The sequence below is a fragment of the Cyanistes caeruleus genome, chromosome 4, assembly GCF_971803275.1.
Source record: "Cyanistes caeruleus chromosome 4, bCyaCae1.hap1.1, whole genome shotgun sequence".
Taxonomy (NCBI): Eukaryota; Metazoa; Chordata; class Aves; order Passeriformes; family Paridae; genus Cyanistes; species Cyanistes caeruleus.
In genome coordinates this window covers 10105206-10124470 of record NC_141704.1, presented here as the reverse complement: position 1 = coordinate 10124470, position 19265 = coordinate 10105206, and the positions used below count along the sequence as shown (strand labels likewise).

The 19265-nt window shown below is 34.5% G+C and overlaps 1 protein-coding gene across 6 annotated transcripts in view; it reads right to left on the bottom strand.

The window, feature by feature from the left end:
* Positions 1 to 19265, bottom strand: part of CACNA2D1 (calcium voltage-gated channel auxiliary subunit alpha2delta 1) — a 361272-nt gene that overhangs the window by 106541 nt on the left and 235466 nt on the right. For all 6 annotated transcript variants that reach the window (XM_086886615.1, XM_086886616.1, XM_086886617.1 and 3 more), the window contains exon 7: positions 6896 to 7027. In XM_086886615.1, the coding sequence (XP_086742741.1) occupies positions 6896 to 7027 (132 nt within the window). The remainder of the gene's footprint in view (positions 1 to 6895; positions 7028 to 19265) is intronic.

The following is a 19265-nucleotide window of genomic DNA, read 5'->3' as shown; positions in this document are numbered from 1 at the left end:
TCTTCTTTCAAGTAACAATGGACTGGGATGAGAGGAAATAGCCTCAAGTTGTGCCAGTGGAGATTTAGATGGAATATTAATAAAAAACACTTGCCAGAAAGGGCTGTAAAGCATTGATAAAGGCAGTCATCATCCCTGGAAGTTCAAAAAACATGTGGATCTGGCATTTGAGGACAAGGTTTAGTGGTGAATGTGGAGGTGGTGCAGGGTTGATAGCTGCACTTAATCATTAAAAGATTAAGATCTTTAAGATAAGATCTTAAAGGTCTTATCCACCAACAATTCTATGATGGGTATGTTTAGATCCAAATCATGTCAGTTCCTGTTCCTCCCTCCCAGATTTCAAAGGAAGGAAACAAAAAAAAAAAGTGAACAACACTCAAAGAGGCTTATTTCTATGAAAAAGTAGAAGTGTCCAAGGCACACACACTAATTGCATTAATTGATAATTTATAAGCTGCATTAATAGGAAAGTGTTTGTGGTTTTACTTTGTTGGTCTACTTTAAAGGCTGCTTTAAATGTTGAGCTGTTAACAGGAATGAGCAGCTATAAAATATAAAACCTTTTGCAAAAAAAGAGTGAAGTTCTCAGTTTTTCAAGGCTTTTGATTCGTTTTGTATGGATTTTTTTAGGCTTTCCAGTCCCTTAGTATCAGTCTCAGTAATTACTTTCTCTGGAGAGTTCAATATCATGGCCACAACACTATTGCTTGTCGTTAATTGTTAGCACAAGAGCAGCTGTGCACAGCAAGTTCTTCATTTGGAGAGATACCATTTTATTTTATTAGAAATTGATTTTTAAAGCTCTTCTATTATTAATTGTTCTAAGCAGGGAATGCTCTAGTTGCTAAGTGAAACTTGCTTGACTAACATCTGGAAACAGGTTAAGTTGGTTGTTTTGTATTTTGTTTGGTTTTTTGTCTGGTTTTTTTTAATGAAGCATAAGAGATAGTAATTTTTTCAGATAGTTCTGTTCTATCCATATTTTTAATACCAAAGTTTAAAGACTTTAGGGACAAGATTACTTTTTTGGAAAATCATCACTGATGCTTTCTTTATCTGAGAATTTTTCTATTTAATATCTTATGAGCTCAAATTCCATAGAATATCCTAGTAAAAACTGGCATGAGCTATGCAAAGAGATTTTTCTCTAATATATTTTTTCTCTCATATTATACCTACTTATACTATAGATAAACAAAGGAAGACTAAATAGAGAGGAAATCTACAGTAAAGAAAGGGAAACAAACATCCAGAGGAGATTACTAGGCCTGGTGACATTTAAACTGAATTCAAGTATGAGTTAATGAAGATAAATGCACACTCAATATTAAAGAAATTGTTGCTGTACATATCCCTGGCTTGAATATCTAACCTTCAGAGTATCACTGAAGAAGCTATTTTATCTCTCTATACCAGTTCTTTTATCTGCAAAATGAGGACTGTGATGTTTTTATTAGTTTTTTAACCAGAAGAGTTTTGAAGATGAAAACTTGTATTTTATATGCCATGCAGCATATGTATGACATGCAGTATAGCACAAAGTAATCCAGGTGTCAGGGAGAACATAAAGTCTCCTGGAACAAAACTGGAGAACTTTAGAACTTTGTAGAATTTAAGAAAACAGCATTCAGTGCTGCCCATTGGGAAAAGCTGCCAGCACATGTTGTCCCTTCAGTCTCACTGTGGGGCTGTCTAAAGAACTCCAATAAAACTCTGACTCACCCTGTTTAATAACACAGATAAAACTGAGGGAACAGATGAATTTAGGAAACACCTATATTTGAGAATAAGACATGATCAGACATACTTAAAGTAAGAATTCTTCTCTAATACAGGTCAAATGAAGAGGACAAGAGGATGTGTGTCTAGTTTGTGTGATAAGAGAAAGGTGTGGAGCTACAGGTTGGACACTGCTTTCTCCTCTATAAAAGACCCCTAACAAAAAGACTCCACAAAGAAAACAGAGAGAAGTCACAGATCAATGCAGAAGCTGGGGAGACTGGAAGACAGGCCTTTTGCCAGAAATACCATATTGTGAACACAAGTCTTCAGCTGAACTTCCCATAGGTCCTTGTTAATTTTCCAGGTAGTATTGGGAAAATTTGGAACAGCTGGGGACAGGGTAGTATTTCTTTTTCAGTTTTATTTTTGTTATGAACTGACTCCACTTTTTGGATCAGATCAAATACTGTCCCACTGAGCCTAGAATTCAGAATTTCCTTATAAAAAATGCTGAATCTACTCATGCACCATCCTGCCACTGTTATGGATATTTGTAACTCACTAGCTGAAATCTGAAATTATCAATACTGTCAGTCTCCTTATCAGTATTACCCTTTCTAGTACAACCCTTGGGAAAATTATTATTTAGTGTACTTCCCTGAGAGAGCTGAGTCAGTGTTGCTGATCAAACAGTTTTTTTACTACACATTCATCTAAATCAGGACTGTGTCTTCATTTGAGTAATCCTATGCAACCAATTTTTCTTAAGTGGACTTATTACTGTAACTAGAAAGCCTCATGTATCATATTTAACTGCTAATAAATGTCTGCTGTCTGCAATTAAAAAAACAAACAAACAAAAACCAACCAACCAACCAACAAAAAACCAACAAAAACCCACAAAGAAAAACAATAAAACCACAAAAAAACAAATAAAAAAACCCACAAAAAACAAACCCAAACCAAAACAAACCAAAAAAAAGCACAAAAAACCCCCAGAAATGAACAGAAGGAGGAGGTATCTGGTAAAAGACACATAAATGCAAAGTTTTTTTTAAAGTTTGTTTAATTAGTAGTTGCTACAGTGAAAATAATATGCCTCCCTTTGCAGTATTTTAATGAAACATTGATTAACAATTATAAGTCTAATTATGTCTATAATTAAAAGAATTTCATGATTAAAACAGGAACTGGTTACTTTATACCTACACTTCCACATAGTCCACCAAAATAATTATATTAAATTGTTCTTTTAGATTGCTGCTTTCTGAAACCTAGCATTCAAATTACCTGGATAGATGCCTCACAAAATGTAATTTAATATCTGTCAAATCATATTAAACTCTTTTAATTAAATTAATTTATTTTTGAGCAACAGATCTGTCCAGTGGTCTGTGGTTAATTATAAATTAAATTTGAAACCTGATCCATATTAAAATACCTTTCTGTCTAAACAGCACCAACAAAACCCTACATGTGTAAGCCCACAGGCACCGGATTCAAGATTTATAAAAAAAAGTTTGAATTGGATTGGGATCAATTGCTTATTTCAATGATCTTGATAAAACACTGCCAGATTACTGCTTTTATTTTGAATCTAAAAATTACTGAAACCCTCTATCTGGACTAGAATTAGTCAAGTGTCATCTCAAAATGTCATCTTAAAAACCAATACGGGGTTCTGGAATTAGACTTATGAAGTTGAATAATTAGGCAGGTAGATGTACATCTACTAGTACTAAGGAGAAAGTGTTTCAACATTTATAATCATTTGTGTTTTCTTGTCCTATCAGAGAAAATCAAAATTTTGAACTTAGTGACTCACAATTTTACCTAAGAAATTCCTCTGGTTTTGTTCACTGTTTCCATAATGCTGAATTTTAGTAGGGTTTGCATTAAAAAGCCCCACAAAGTACATTTCAGCTTCCTTTTGCAGCACTTTCAAAAACTGGCTCTTACTCTTGAGTTACACATTAATGACAGAAAACTGTTTGCTTGCAGGACAAAAGCTGCAAATTTCTAATATTTTAAAACAATATTAAATTTATCTAAATATCAAGTTATCTAAAAATATTAAATTTTTTCATATATTTATTTCTTCATTTCAATGACTTGATAATTTTATGAGTCAGTCTGTTCATTTGTTATAAAAAGTTGACATATTTTAACTATAGTTGAGAATCATTAAACAACCACAACAATAACAAAATTATCATAAAATATCCAGATTTTGTGCAACTGTTTATTCTGTATTAAACTGGCCTCTCTTCCCTAGAGGGAGACAACAAGTCCTCCCAGTTTAGTGTCTAAGGGAAACTTACTTGGCATTCCTTTGAGTCCAGTTGTTTAAATAATACCTAACTCGACTCTCCTCCCCTGGGAACAAGGTATCCTAATTCCTGAATTTCCTTTTGGTTGTTGAGGCCTTTGATCACTGAGGGCTGGTCTTAAAAAGGATGAAAGACTAATTTGTGATTTGTGCCTTGAAACATATGAATGAGCATGGTTACATTCTTCTTAAAGTTTCATGCACTAAATATGCGCTTTTCTCTGTGAGCTCTTATTAAATTACTGTTTACTTACTCTTGACTTGTTCAGAGCTCATAGAGAAGCTAATAGAAATCTCAAAATTGCTCTTGGCATCTTCATTTCAAAATGGATGATCACCAGTAGAGTAACTGAGCTTAGCATTTCTCTTAAAAAATATGCTGCCACTGAAACTAATGAGAATATTGATTGTAATGTGAGAGACTGAAATGGTTAATGGCTTAAACATTGCTAAAATCAACTGAGAAATGTGCACAGCTGCCCATCTGTGCCCACCGAAGCCCAACCCTCCCCAAATGTGGTTACCCACTGGAATTTGGACTGTAGATGGAACTGGGGGTAAGAGAAAGGGGATACTGTGGTCTCATCACCCCAAGTGTGGGGAGAACAATGTAACCACAAGTGACAGGGCAAGACTGAGATGCTGGTGGCTCAAACATTCATATTTTAAACATATTTTCTTCTTACAGGGCTGCACATAGAAAGATCCCTTCATGCTGCTGCTGGTTACTATGGTGGAAAAGAGAGCCCAAGAGCATCCTTAGAACAGAAGTGATGAACCCTTTGTCCATGACTAAAAGCATTGGAACAATATCAGATAAAAAACACTAATACACAAAAACTCAACACAAAAAAAGGGTGTTTGAAAACACCCTTTGTAGTTTAGAGGTACTGAACTTTTTTTTTAACATGTGAAGAAAGACTGAGTGAATAAATTTCAGATAGTAATTAATGAGCAGACTTCTATATGCATTTTAATTTTGGGTTTTAAAATTTCCAAATTATTTCAAAAATATGGTCACTAAGGAAAAATTCATCACTTTGAAAAAGATTTAACAAAGACCAATATAAAGAAGCAATGTTTTACAAATTATAATGTAATTTTCAAAATGAAAATGTGAATAGCATCCACTTTAACTTATGAAACCTGAATTAATTTTCAGAACATCTGCTGTATCAGTAAATTGAGAAGAAGTTTACAAGAAGAAAGAGATGGAGAACCTTACACAAGGACCTATTCTATAAATCTAAAATGTAAAAGCCTTTCCAATATGAGCTACAATGGGAAGCAGATGCACAAAACAACACATATAACTTACAGAGTATCAGACTGCTCCACACTGTGTATATATGTCCAACATTTAAGAATTACTCAGGAATTTATGAAGTTATGTTCTGACAGGATTGGGCAGCTGTTAAATACTTAGCTATGGGATAAATAGCAGGTGTGAGTACCTGGGCTTTACACTAAATTTAAAATTGTGTTTAGATTAATTATTTACATGTAACATTTGCACTTGCAAAACAGAGAAAAACTCCCATTTATATAGGTGTTCTAAGGAAGAACACAGATTATGAGGCTCCTATGTTGTGTTGGTGAACACCTGGAGCAGACAGGTTAGCTAGATTTAAGAATCTCTTTTTTTAATATATGGGATTAATTTTCAAGTGAAATAATATTTCCTAGAAGATTGGAATGGAGATATATTTAAGAAACATTCTTTTTCAGTACTGGAAAAAACATCACATAGTAAGCCATGAGAAATGCTGACCCCAGATATGATGACAGATCCCAAAAGCATTGGAAGAGTCAGAAAACAAAATAAATAATAAATTATCATTTTCAAGTTGTTTTTTTTTTTTCTTCAGCATCTCCCTGTATTTGTTTCATGATCATGCAGCATGACAAAACAAACAGGATTCAAGTGCTATGAAATATTCTTCCTGTAAACTAGCCTGAGGCTATTTCCCTGCCTGTGCTAGCACTCCTGCTAATGATACAATAACAGCTTTAGAATAATCCCCTTTGCCCTCAGAAACACAAACAATCTTGTGTAAACAGAAGAGAAAGGTTCTCAAAATTCTTCCTTAGGCATGAGTCAACATGATTCACACAACTGTCTTGTGTGTAGTGGACATATTATTCAGGCATTGATAAGAGCATCACTTAGCAGCAGCAGCACAGGCCTTGCAGTGAAACAAGGCTTTCCACTGGACAGCAAACAACAAAAGTCAAATTCAGGCTACTTACTATCTAGATTCAGTAAAATATTGATCTATTTAAATTAATTAGTGTGATCAAGTGATGGGATTCTTTGGCTGGTGAAAGAGATGCTGATAGAATAATCTAGTTGAATTGACCTTAGCTCTAAAAGCAAAGATGTACCTATCAGAGGTTGTGGATTCTGAGAGACATGAACATAGAGTGGTGCACTAACATTTTCACTGATGTTAAATATGATTATATGTCTATTTTCCAGGCCACTGTCTTTAAAACTAGACTAGTACAAAAATCTCACTTGCAAATATTCTACTGACTATTTACACAAGATAGAGAAAATAATAGAAAAAAATAAACTCCTCAGCTTTTCAAAGGACATAATCTTCTGTTCATCTTTCTGAAAAAAAATACCAATTACATATTTCACTCCCAGTTCCTTCCCCCTGATACTAGCTTTATACTAGAATAATTTCACAGTCCTTCAGTGTTTAATTCTGGTATAAAGAAACTGTGCCTACGTAAAAAAACAATTTTTAGTTATATTTCACTACTCACAGATAATTCAGAATATTTTTAATACAGTATATGGCATAGGACAGCTGTCTAGGACAGTTCAGTTACCTGGGTAATACCTTGCGAGGCCAGTGGCACTACCAAAAACCTGCCACAATAAAGTGGGGTCCTCTTCCCTGTTCCGCTTGAACACATCATCCAGTGCTGCCGTCCAGTTGAGCTCATTCAACACTATTGTTGCTGTCAAAGAAAAAACAAATTTGGTATTATTAAACTATAACAAATAAGAACAAATTATAAATAATAACAAATTATTATTAAAGTCACATCCTAATATGGGAAGCAATGGCTACAAAAAGCAAGCTGGAATATTGAGAAAGCAATAAAATTTAATTTAACTAATCCAGAAATTAAATTTTAGGAAACACTCTTCCTTGGGTATTTTCTTTAAATTCCTTACACTGTCTTCCAGTTGCATTATTTGCATGCAATGACTCCTGGTTTATTTGCACAGACAATATCTTCTACAAATACTTCCTTTCTGAGGTGCAACTCTAATTGCATTTCCCAATCACAGAGAAGACTTTTTACACAAAAATAAATGCAAGCATATAAAGTTGAAGCTTGGTGATTATAGTGCACTACAATAAGAACAAGCAGAATGACATCAACAAAAGCAGGTATAATATACATGTAACAAAAATGTCCCTTTCAAAATGGATCATATGGGAAAAAGACCCTCATGAGTTATTGCTAGAGTTAAGGTGGGGCTGCATGAGCAGCAGTGCTCATTAGCACACACAAAATAGATTTTAACATTCAGAGATCTGGGCTCTGACAGTAAGAACAGCAAAGTGAATGTTAACATTCATGAGTTGGGTCAACTCCACAATTAACTTAAAATACAAGAAAATTCACATTTCCACTAAATGCTATGTTGCTAGTTACACAGAAACTTACATTCATAAAGTTGTCCTGTACCAATACTTGTTTTAATCAATCAAATGGCTTATATCATGAAGTTGATATGGAATATTTTAACATGTTCTATACCTTCTTGAGAAATACATATACTGGGAAACTTTAAAATTGAACATTAAATTATGAATACTGCTACACTAAAGAATCAATTTACTAGACTCGGTAATCAATGAAATTTTATTGTGATACAAAACACCTTATGATGTAGCTTATGATAAATAATGTTTTTCACCTAAATCAGTTGCATTTCATTAATTCTCCCCATCCCCCAATTTTAGGCAATTTCAAATGCACAGGTATTTTTGAAAAACAAGGGCTTTTTGATGGTTTGGTCACTAATTTTTTCTTTTGTGTTTCATGCTGGGATTTAAAGCAATGTTTCTTAAATTGAAGCACCTAGATCATCAAGTCAGGAGTGTAAAGGAAACTAGAGGAAAAAAAAACACCTGAACTTTTTAAAAAGACCTAAAGATGCAGGTATAAAACCAATGAAAACTGCCACTTTCCATACAGATCCTGCTTATTTTATGGTATTGCATGCAGGAAGGAACATTCATCTTCTCTTAAAAATGGGCAAGTCAAGCTGAAATAAAACCAGTTCACATTTAAACGACCTCAGTGGCATAACAGCGCAAAATTTGGAAAGTAGGTCCACATTCTAGCCCCCTGCTACAATGAAAAAAAAAGATAAAAATAAGGATGGATTGAAAGTTAATGGTTTACAGCCCATTTCCAAAGTAAGGCTCTTAAAAGGTACTAGAGAAATGAGATCACAACATTAAATTTTATAGGCCTGTGTTTAAAGGTTAAGGAGAAAATTGCTACACCATGTATTCTGCAGAAAGGTTTATCTGGTTTTTTTCAGAGTAGTTTTAAGCTATTACTATCTCAAGAGATAGCTTTTTGAAGAAATATCAAATTAAATTTCCAACTCTTGAGATTTCCTGTGAGCAATAAGATTGTATTATATACCTCTCTTTTTGTCAAGTAGATAATTATAAATAAATATATGTTTACTTAAAGAAGAAAAATTCCCTGAGGCACCATGAGATGTTAATTATAATTTTAAAATGGTTACAGTTCAATTATGCCTTAGATCCCATTTGACCTGCTGTGCAATTATTGTACGGACTTTCTAAACTTGACTTTGCGTCAGATCTTGCTTCCAGAAGTGGCTCCATTACGTCATTAGAAGCTCTGTCACTCAGGTAGACAAGATATTTTCAGCTTTTCTTTTGTTTCATGTTACTGTTTCCTATTCAGGGGGACAGGTACCAATCTCTTCACTCCCGTGACCAGTGGCAGGACTCGAGAAGAAAGCAAGGAGCTGTGTCAGGGGAGGTTCAGGTTGGGTATCGGGGAAGGTTCCTCACCCAGAGGGTGGCTGAGCATTGAACAGGCTCCCCAGGGATGTGATTACAGCACCAAGCCTGACAGAGTTCCAGAAGCATCTGGACAATGCTCTAAAGGCACATGGTGCAGGGTCAGGAGCTGGACTTAATGATCCAGATGGGTCTGCTCCCACTTAGCATATTTCATGATTCTATGATTTTAATATCACCCATAAATGTATTGCAAAGAGTTACACATGTATTCACACACCTCTGCACATACACAGTCATGTATATGCAAATATATATGACAAATAAACTCATACAACAAAAAAGGAGACGGTCTACAGATAGTAAAATAACTGAAAACTGAACTGCTGAATCCATATAATAGAACTGATTATTTTAGCACTTTATTAGACTTGTTGAGATTAGGCTATAAAGTAAGTGATAAGAATTACTAGATCTTGTATGTAGTATTTGTGGGGAAGTGATGCTATACAATGAAATTTAAGAGTTTTATGGTATTATTTATGTCCCACTTTACCCTTCCTCCTTCTCCTCTATAACTTTCTCCTGGAGATAAATATGACAGACTAAAGAAATCCAAGAAATTGCAACAAGACATGAAGCTGGAATTAAAAATATAAATAACGTGGAATTCAAGAAAAGCAACAGAGCATCTTAACAGAAGGAAACTACTAAATGTGGGAAAAGGCTACTAACAGCTTGTAATATATCTGTTCTCAAGCACAGAAACAGATATTCCTGCACCCCAGAAATTCACAGTTAAGTGCCCAGCTCTCATTTCTGTAATAAACCATAACACATGACAGGTTCAACATTTATCACCTTCTTCTTAATTCACTTTCTCATTATGACAAAAAAAATGTGTTTGGAACAGAAACACAGTTTATTTAGTGGGACTGGTATGCAAATAAATGATTGTATGATCATTAAAACAATCATTCCTGGAGAGAGGTTTGCTATTTGTATTTGCTATTTTATTCAAACTAACTCTGTTCAATAAGTTGTTTTTTTATCTTGTGGGTTTTTTTTTGTTTTATTTTGTTTTGTTTTGGGTGTCTCGATTATTTTGTTGTTGTTTTTGTTGTTTGGTTGTTTTTGGGTTTTTTTGTTGGTTTGTTGGTTGAGTTTTTTCACTCTATCTAGAGTATACTTGATAGAGAATGCCCCTACATCTGTGTTAACTAATCCAGTTACCAATAAATGAGGAAAAGGATGCTGGGAATTTTAGTTTGAAAAATTTATTTTTCTAAGTGTTTTTCCACAGCTTCTATTAATGTTTTTCTTCTGCTAAAGCATACACCCTGCACTTTAAAACAAGCTGTAAATCAAGTCCTTTTTTTTTTTTATTTTTCCCTTTTTTTATGTTTTTGTTTTTGGAATGCAATATCACTGGTAATAGGTAATTTCAAACCAATACCTCTGAGTTCTGGTTTAAAGCCTACAGCAATGGATTTGAAACTTTCCAAAGAAAAGCAAGCAAACCCAGTCCTAATCAGCAAAAAATCTGTTCTTCAAATGGTTCCTTATAAAATATCCTGATTTTCAATTGGCATATAAAAATCAAAGCCGTGGTGCTTTCTTTAGCTCATAGCAGAGAATATAGCACCTATCAGAACACCCTAATTGGAGAAATACTTTATATTAACCCCCATTATACAGTGAAAATTTATTTTTTGTTTGAAAAAAAAATGCATTTTACTAAAATAAATAGTTTATAGGTGTTACAGTCACACTTCTGTATATCTACTTGTCTTTCTTTAAGATAACTTACATACAGGAACGAACTTTTGACTGATAATTGGCAGAAAAGCTAGTTGGAGAAAACTCTCCAATAAGCTTATTTTCAATTCTGCTAAAAGAAGTCTTTGAAGATTACTACTTCAGAGTACATCAGCTGCTACCTTTCACATGATACAAGCAAGATGAAAAAATAAAATTCATCATCACACAATATGAAAGATATTCTTTATGGCTAATTCCACTGAACTCCATCCATCTTTTCTTTTTTTCCTTCTTCTTTATGATATGAGGTTTAGGGGCCTTGACAAGGAATGAATTCAATTTTCCCCTGCAAATGCAATCAATAAAAAATAGGGAGCACTGCTGTGCCTTCTTTAAAAGGACTGGAATACGCTTCTGATGATTTATTCAATGTAGAGGCTCTGGCCTGCATGCACGACAGAGAACAACTTTATTTGAAAAGCCTGAGAGCTATTTCCTATATCTGAAAATATGTGAGCTACTGTTCCCTGATGTGGCAGCTACACAGACACTGGGGAGAAGAGAAGGGAGCTCCTTAGCAGTTCATTAATTTTCTTTTAATGTCTGGAATGTATTACCATTCCATAGCGTAACACAAAAGACACCCATATTCTAAACTGCAACCCATTGCTGACAACAGCATTTGTGCATCTTACACATTGTTGCCTTGCTTCCTCTCATCTCAAAATATGCCAGGAGGTATTTCAGAATGGAATAATATTCCATGTCAAACACACAGTGTTGTAAGGTTTTTTTCTGGGAAGATGGCAAGAAGACAAAATGTGTGAAAGATACTGGTCATTAGAGTGGTTCTAGAGGACTTTTCAGATTTTCTAGGGATATGCACAGTCTAAGAACCTGCTAAATCTTTATTATTATTTTATTATTATAAAAATTATTTATATACTATTAGCTATTAGTTTTGCAGATTACTTCAAAGTAGGGTCTCTATTTGAAAGTAATTCCTCCTTAAAAAAAAACCAAACCAAACCAAACCAAACCAAACCAAACCAAACCCCAAAAATTCAAAACAAACAAACAAAAAAAATGAGAAAAAATACAAAGAGATTAGTATGTTGTATTTTTATGAAAATATAAGGGATTAAATATCAAAAAAAAACACCCACATATTTCATATAAACTTGGCTCTTCCTTTATTTTGCTCTAATTTTTTGTTAGCATTTCAAAGGATATCCTAGTGACATTCAAATTAAAGTAACTGCAGAGATATGCTTGATCTTTAATGAAGACTTCTCTCTCTAAAAAAAAGAATTAATTAGGTGTTAATAAAACCAAATAAAACCAATCAAAAGACTGTCTGTAAATTCTGTTCTGGAGCAATTCCAGACTTCATCATCATTCTGCCACAGTACCACCACTTCAATAACTTCCTAATCACTAGAGAACCTTAAAAGATCAGTAAATCCCAAACAATAGCTGGGTTAAGTGAGAAGGAAAAGGACTAGGAACAGACAAACTCATGCAAAAATGCTCTCTTACTTTATGTTTTCTGCTTTTTTTTAACTATTTTGGTGTTTTCATTCATATTTTGTCTTAATTGCTGTCTGAAAACAGTTAATTCAGAACTGGATGCTATCCTGTTTGGTTTTATGTAGATCACCTCTTATAAAGTTTTTAGTTTTTCTTACAACATCCATCAACATTTCCTTCTATCCTCTCTGCAGCCATGGCAAACTGGAAAGCACATGTAACTCCAGCAAAAATAGAGAAGTGTTAGTACAGTTAAATAAAGACCACTCATCACATTGCTCGGGATCCTGCAAATTTGATTTGTCCATCATGACAAAGAGATGAACTGCTAGTGGACAAAATGCTGAAAATGGCCACTAAGATGGACTGTGAAGAAGAGAAAATCTGTCCTCTGAAAGCAGACAGAGGTTCAGTGATGCAACCTAAAAAATGAGTCAGAAAGCAAGCCCCCCCTCAAAAATGGTATGTAGGAGTAAGGATGGAACAGGCACAACAAATGGGTAGAAAGTACTTGAGAATAAATTAGAAAAGGAAATTAGAAGGTTTCTTTTAGAGCAGAATGTCCTAAAATTGTCTTTGAGACACCAGCTATCAGCCCAGACCTTTTAAGATTGAGCTTGATCAGTTTATTAAAGGAATGACATGGGCTAGCTAGATTAAGAGTTGGATTTTTCAAGCAAAAAGCTGCCCTACTCTTGGTATGTCACCCTTTGCTACAAATAAAGGAAATGGCCGTTTAGAAGCTTAAATTTAGTTATTGCAAAAATGCACTTTTATACAGAGTTAATGGCAGAGCAAGAATTGGAAGCAAACCCACTTATTAATCTTTAATTAATGAATATTAAATTATTGCAAATGAACTATGGATATTTATATTGACTTCATATATATTTCTAAATAGAGTACATACATATGTGTGTTGTCTATATTATAAAGTATTAAAATTATTTTTTAATAATTTTATACTGTAAAATATATTCTTATATAGGTAATATATGGAGAGCACATAGTTTAAGAAATATTAAAGTAATACAAAGGATTTGGTTAATGGATTCTAATCTTATCCACATATATATTAAATATTAAGCAATAGCAGGCTGGTTTATTTTATTTGAATAAATCTCTGGCAACAGAAATCTAAGACACACCAAGTGTGAGGGGAATACAGCACACAAGCAGGAAACGTGAGAAAAATGATGATGATGAGACAAGGTCTGTTTCACCACCTGAGCTGGTAAAGATGTGACAGCTCTTGCTCCTCATCAGTATTCCAATCTGCTCAAGGATGAATCTTGCAATTTAAAAATACTGAAATATCTACAAACATTCTTTCTTGTTTTCTTCTTCTTATTGGTCAAAGGCTGGTCCAAAGAGAAAGTGGACCAATGTTTTCTGAAATTCAACTACCCAAGGAAACATCCCCCTGTCTCCAACAGATGAAAATCATTACCATATGCAATTGAATGATGCATTCCCAGAACATAAAAACAGCTGAAATTGTTATTCTCGGCCCTAGCATCATCATAGGTATTGTACCTTGACTGTTAAGGAAGTATGGCTTGGTGCTGCTCTCCAGATTATATAGAGAAAATATGAATAAAACTCCTCTCTCAAAGATTGGGGGCCATAGGGTACCAGAACGTTGAAAAAAGTTGCTGCCTGTATAAACAGAGGTGCTTCTCACTCTGAAGCCATTTCTATTTCTTGCAATAAAGACTCTCCCTGTCCCTTTACAAAAGGAAAAACACGGGCATTTTTTTCTCCTGTAACATTTACTGTGAGGAAGGATACACAGAGTCCCAGTCCCGTTCCTCTGAGATGCCAAGCTGTGTTCCATTCGCTGTGAATCCTGCCCTCCCTGAAGTTAATGACAAAAATTTCAGTGCCCAGGGAACCGATTTCATCCTTCATCTTCAGAACACTGTAACCCTGCAATGTTCAGCCACTCTCTGTGTACATAGTATTTTGTCAGTCTGATCCAATAAGCAGATGACAATATTAGGAATTGGGGCTTATTGCTTTAGACGTTTTAAGAAAATGAAAAAAAAAAAAAAAAAAAATCCTTATAAATCACTTCATAAGAATCTGAATGCCTTTGAAATAATAATAAAAAGAAAAAAAAATCAAAAGGTTCTTTGAGAACACAGTAAAATTAAGGTTCTTTGTAGTTGTTTTTGTCTGCTTCCATGTCACAAGTAGTCTCATGAGTATATATATTCATCTAAATTTTCTCTACTCGCTGCTTTAATCACTCAGTATAGAAATTCTTTGTTCTACAATGTCCAGACAAAAATAAATTTTAAAAACATGTGGTTGCTGAAGGTCTCCTTGTTTTCAATTTACTTTATGAATATACAACCACAGGACAAGGCAGTAAAATTGCAGAAAACTGGAATGAGATGAAGAAAGACATTTCAACTTATATCTACTTTACTGTTTAAGAAGAAATTTTATCTTGTTATAAATTCCTACCATAATGGCCTAAAGTGTACTACATTTTAGTTACTTTAGCCTCCCATATTTAACTAAGGCACATAATCCCTCCTGAATGAGTAAATACTGCATAAACAGAGTCTTTAAAATGAGAGAAGCTGCTGAGTTTGAGGTTTCTAAAGGCTTCTATATGGATTGTGTCCAATACTAGGGAGAAAACAATGTGTTAAGGAAATTCAGAAACAGCTGGAGCAATTGCTATGGAGTGAAAAAATGCATACAGAAACAAATTAGTTAAGAATATATTATAAAAAAACCCTGAAGTCATACAATATTTTAAGCAGCTATTTTAAATTAAAATCAGGGAGGAAGGATTCAAAGTGCCATATTTCTCAGGATAAAGGAGGAGGATGTAAAAGTATGAATCTGCATTTTAAAAAAAAATAGTGTAGGAGTCATAAATACACAGTGAAATAAACAAAACTTAAGAATCATTTTTACAGGCATTTCTACACATGTTTACCTTTCATATTTGATAAATGAAAGAAACAAAACTGAATGCCAGCAGCTCAGCACCTGTTAAATCCCACTGTGCTCTGACATTCTGCATCAATTCAGGATGTACTCCAGGGAAATAATGGACCAGTCTGCTAACAGCCCATTGCAGCAATTGTTTCAACAAAACGAGGAGGAAAAACCCTTTCTTTATTTTTATTTTTTTCATAGAATTTTCAGGGGAAAAAAAAAAACAAAAACAAAACACCAAAAAACTCAACAAGCAAAAGAACCAATGAGGCAACAGAAAGCTTGTAAAAAACTCATTACTTTGCTTTTCTAACTAACCCTGCTTTCAGAGGCTTTACCTGTATCAGCCTGAAGTGCAGGGCAATGGAATCAGCTATGTATATTGAAGAAGTTGCTGGTGGGATTGCATATTTTGCAATATATTGCAATACAGGACTTGGAGATTTTATTTTCTGCTACATCTGCCCTGTGCTGTAGCCTGAATGGCCCCTACCAGCAGATGTAGGCCAGGGGCACAGTGAGAGGGCACCTTCTGGCTGGGCTGCATCAGAGGGAAATCATCAGCTCAGGAAAGCTCAAGGTGGCTCAGCTGCCGTAACTTGGGCCAAACTGTCTCTCACAAAGGGCATTTCTGATCTGAGCTACAGTCCTGACAGACAGATCCAGCTCTCATGCAGCAATAATGGTCAAATAAATTAGGAGCTGAGAGTGAGAACAACTTGCTTTTCAATGGCAAAGAAGTTCACAGTCAACCATCAACACTTCACTTCATACTCGGGAGTGTCATTCTGTCTCATGCACGCTGCCACCTCACAATTTCCATTTATCTGTAGCAGCAGATGTATTTGGAACATAGCAATTTATCTATTATAACTGCAAGGTGAGGACACTCAACTTACTCAACAAGATGAGCCTGGGCATGGTAGAAAACACACAAAACATGTATTTTTGTAGACATACAAACAAACTGTAACACATTTAACAATTAACTTATCTGAAAACCAACTGCTTCCTTGATACAAATATTCTGTTAGACTAATGGCCAGCTTCCCACCTGCTCCAAGTGGACATCTTTTCACTAAAACCTCTGCTATGTTATTCCAGTGTATAATATGAAAATGAGACAAAGTTTTTTTATTTCTGATCTTCAGGCTTCCTATCATTGGCAGAATGTAATAAAAAACAAAATAAAAAAAATAAAAAAAAAACTCAAAAAAACAAACAGAAAAAACCCAACCCAATTATTTCTTTTGAAGTCAAAAAATAAAAAATATTAAATGCCAAAACAACTTCTTTTTATTAAAATAAGACATACATATTTTTTCAGAAACAAACAAGAAATTATTTTATTCCTTCAGTCATCTACCAGAGAGAGACAAAACCTGGCAAGATACAAATGTTCTGGATAACAAGCTCCTACAAGCTTGCTTCAGGGACAGCACTTAAAGAAACATTGTAGGACTAACCAAAGACAATTTTTTTCATAACCAAAGACAATCTTTCTTGCAAAATGAGATTTCAGGTGCATGACCTAGTGAGTAATCATCGGGTATATATCCCTTGTCTCCCTTTTTGACAGCTTATGCCACAGCAAAGCATAAAATACTGTCAAAGGCATCCAGTTCACATTTTGTGACAACATCCAACAAACTGAAAAAGCAGACAAATTATCCATCATCTGCTGAGAAGAGTGTAACCCCTAAGGCAGAGCAATGGAAGAGTCAAATGTTGCAGCTATGCAATTTGTCACAATTAATTAGTTCATTACTAATGTATAATGATTCCATTTTGTTAAGTATGATCTAATCAAATAAGGAGAAATCTTTCATGTCTTGAAAATTTCAAAGTAAGAATTAAGACCTGATGTATTAAGACAAACACGAGCAGGGGATTGAGGGAAGAACTCTATCAGCAACAAAACAGAAGTTACTGCAGAGTTCTGAGAGTTCATACCCTTCAATTCCCTACTGTCCTCCCAGTTTTGGAAAAGTAAAAACACCTACACAACATCCTATTGCCTCTGACCACTCTTTCCCTGTTGTCTGTGAAAATCAGACCAAATTAAGGACTAGTTTTGAAAGCTGAAGGAAACTTTACTGACTAAATAAATTTTATTATTTATTATGACTAAAAAAATAATTATTTATTATGGCTAAATAAATTTCAGTGTCATTGGGATTCTATATTGCATAATTTAGTAAATACATAGTAAAGATATGTGTATATATAAATATAATGTTTTCAAAAGCAGTGAGTAAGCAGTTCCTTCTGTGGATGAGACAAAAAATACAGTTCTCACACTGGAGTGGGAAGAAGCTGAGATAAACAACTACTTGATTTTGCCTCAGGTTGTGTTCAGCCCTACTCTAGGCTTTCATTGACCATTCCAGCAATTTATATTTTGCTCATGATTTTGTTTCATCTGCCTAGAGCTTTCAGTGTTTGCATCTAGCAAGACTGTGCTAAGGATAAAATAAAATCAAAATTAAAATAATAATTCAAAAACCAAACCAAAAAAAAACCCAAAAAATTAAAACATGAAACTGGAATGTTTGAATGTTTGCTTGTTGTCTCTGAAAAAATGCAAAAAAAAAAAAAAAAAAAAAAGGCTTATCATTTTACTTTTTTAGAATTTTTTGGGGTTGAAATTAGGACACAATTCAACGTTCCATCCAGAGGCTATATTCACTGATTTAATTAGCATTGTACTACCCTAAATATTGCAAATAATGAATCCTTCAGTGGCATCTCTGAGTAAAAACTGATTCAGCAGATACAGCAGCAAGATAAAGATACAGATTTAGTGATGTGAGTAGTCTTCCTGGTATTAATGCACATTGGAATGGTAGTTGGGAGGGCTTTCCCTCCAATGAGAGTGGCAAAACTGAATACTAACACTGTCAGCCACTATGTCTGCGTTGCTAAGCTTTAATTATTTGTTATGTCTTCGGAGTATATTTAAAAGAAAAACAGGCCCAAGTTCTAATGCAGGAGCTCTGGTCTGCTCTTCTTCAGACTCCTACATAATCTTGGAATGATAGAATGGTTTGGGTCAGACGGGGACCTTGAAGATCCTCTGGTTCCAAACCCTCTGCCATGGGCAGGGACACCTTCCACTAGACCAGGCTGCTCAAAGCCTCATCCAGCCTGGCCTTGAACACTTCCAGGGATGAGGCATGACAATTCTCATCTGCCTCATTGTTCAGCTGAGTGACTTCATGATAAACCCTGACTCTGAAACACTCAAGAAATCTTTCTGTCTTCTGAAAGTTTAACTACCACAATGCATGAAAAATGCTAATGGATCATTCATGAGAGACCATAAATCAACTTACCTGAGCAAGTAGCAAAGAAATCTCAGCACTATTACAATTCTAATCTTCAGAGATAAAAGATGAGTTTTGCTCAGTGACAAATCAGGCCCTTATTGAGAATTCAACAGAGTTTACTGTATTACCTTTTTTTTTCCCCTTCTCTGTATCTTTGTCTGCACATATTAGTGATATTTGAATTATTTCTCAGTAGTCAATACTAGTGTTAATAAGTCAAACCAACATTCAGAGAAGTGAGCTTGAAACACGAACAGCAAATAAATTAGTTATCATTGCCATAAAGAACTGACAAATACCTCCTGAAACAAATTGTGTTGTTATAGCTGTTGCTCCAAAACCTCCAGATAACAACCCCTCTCCAAACACAGAGAGTGATGCTGTATTTTGTAACAGGAAATTTCTAGAGCATCTTTACAAAAGGCTCTGGAGCATCAGATAAGGTGGTGGAAGAAAGGCAGACATTCATTTTAGTAAATATTGTCTTGTGAAATTTAATAACATGAAACATCTTAATTTTCTTCAACTCTACTGAAACAAAAAGTCCAGGAAGCTTTCCCTTGTGCTTCCCACTCTCTAGTCAGTAATATCAAACAG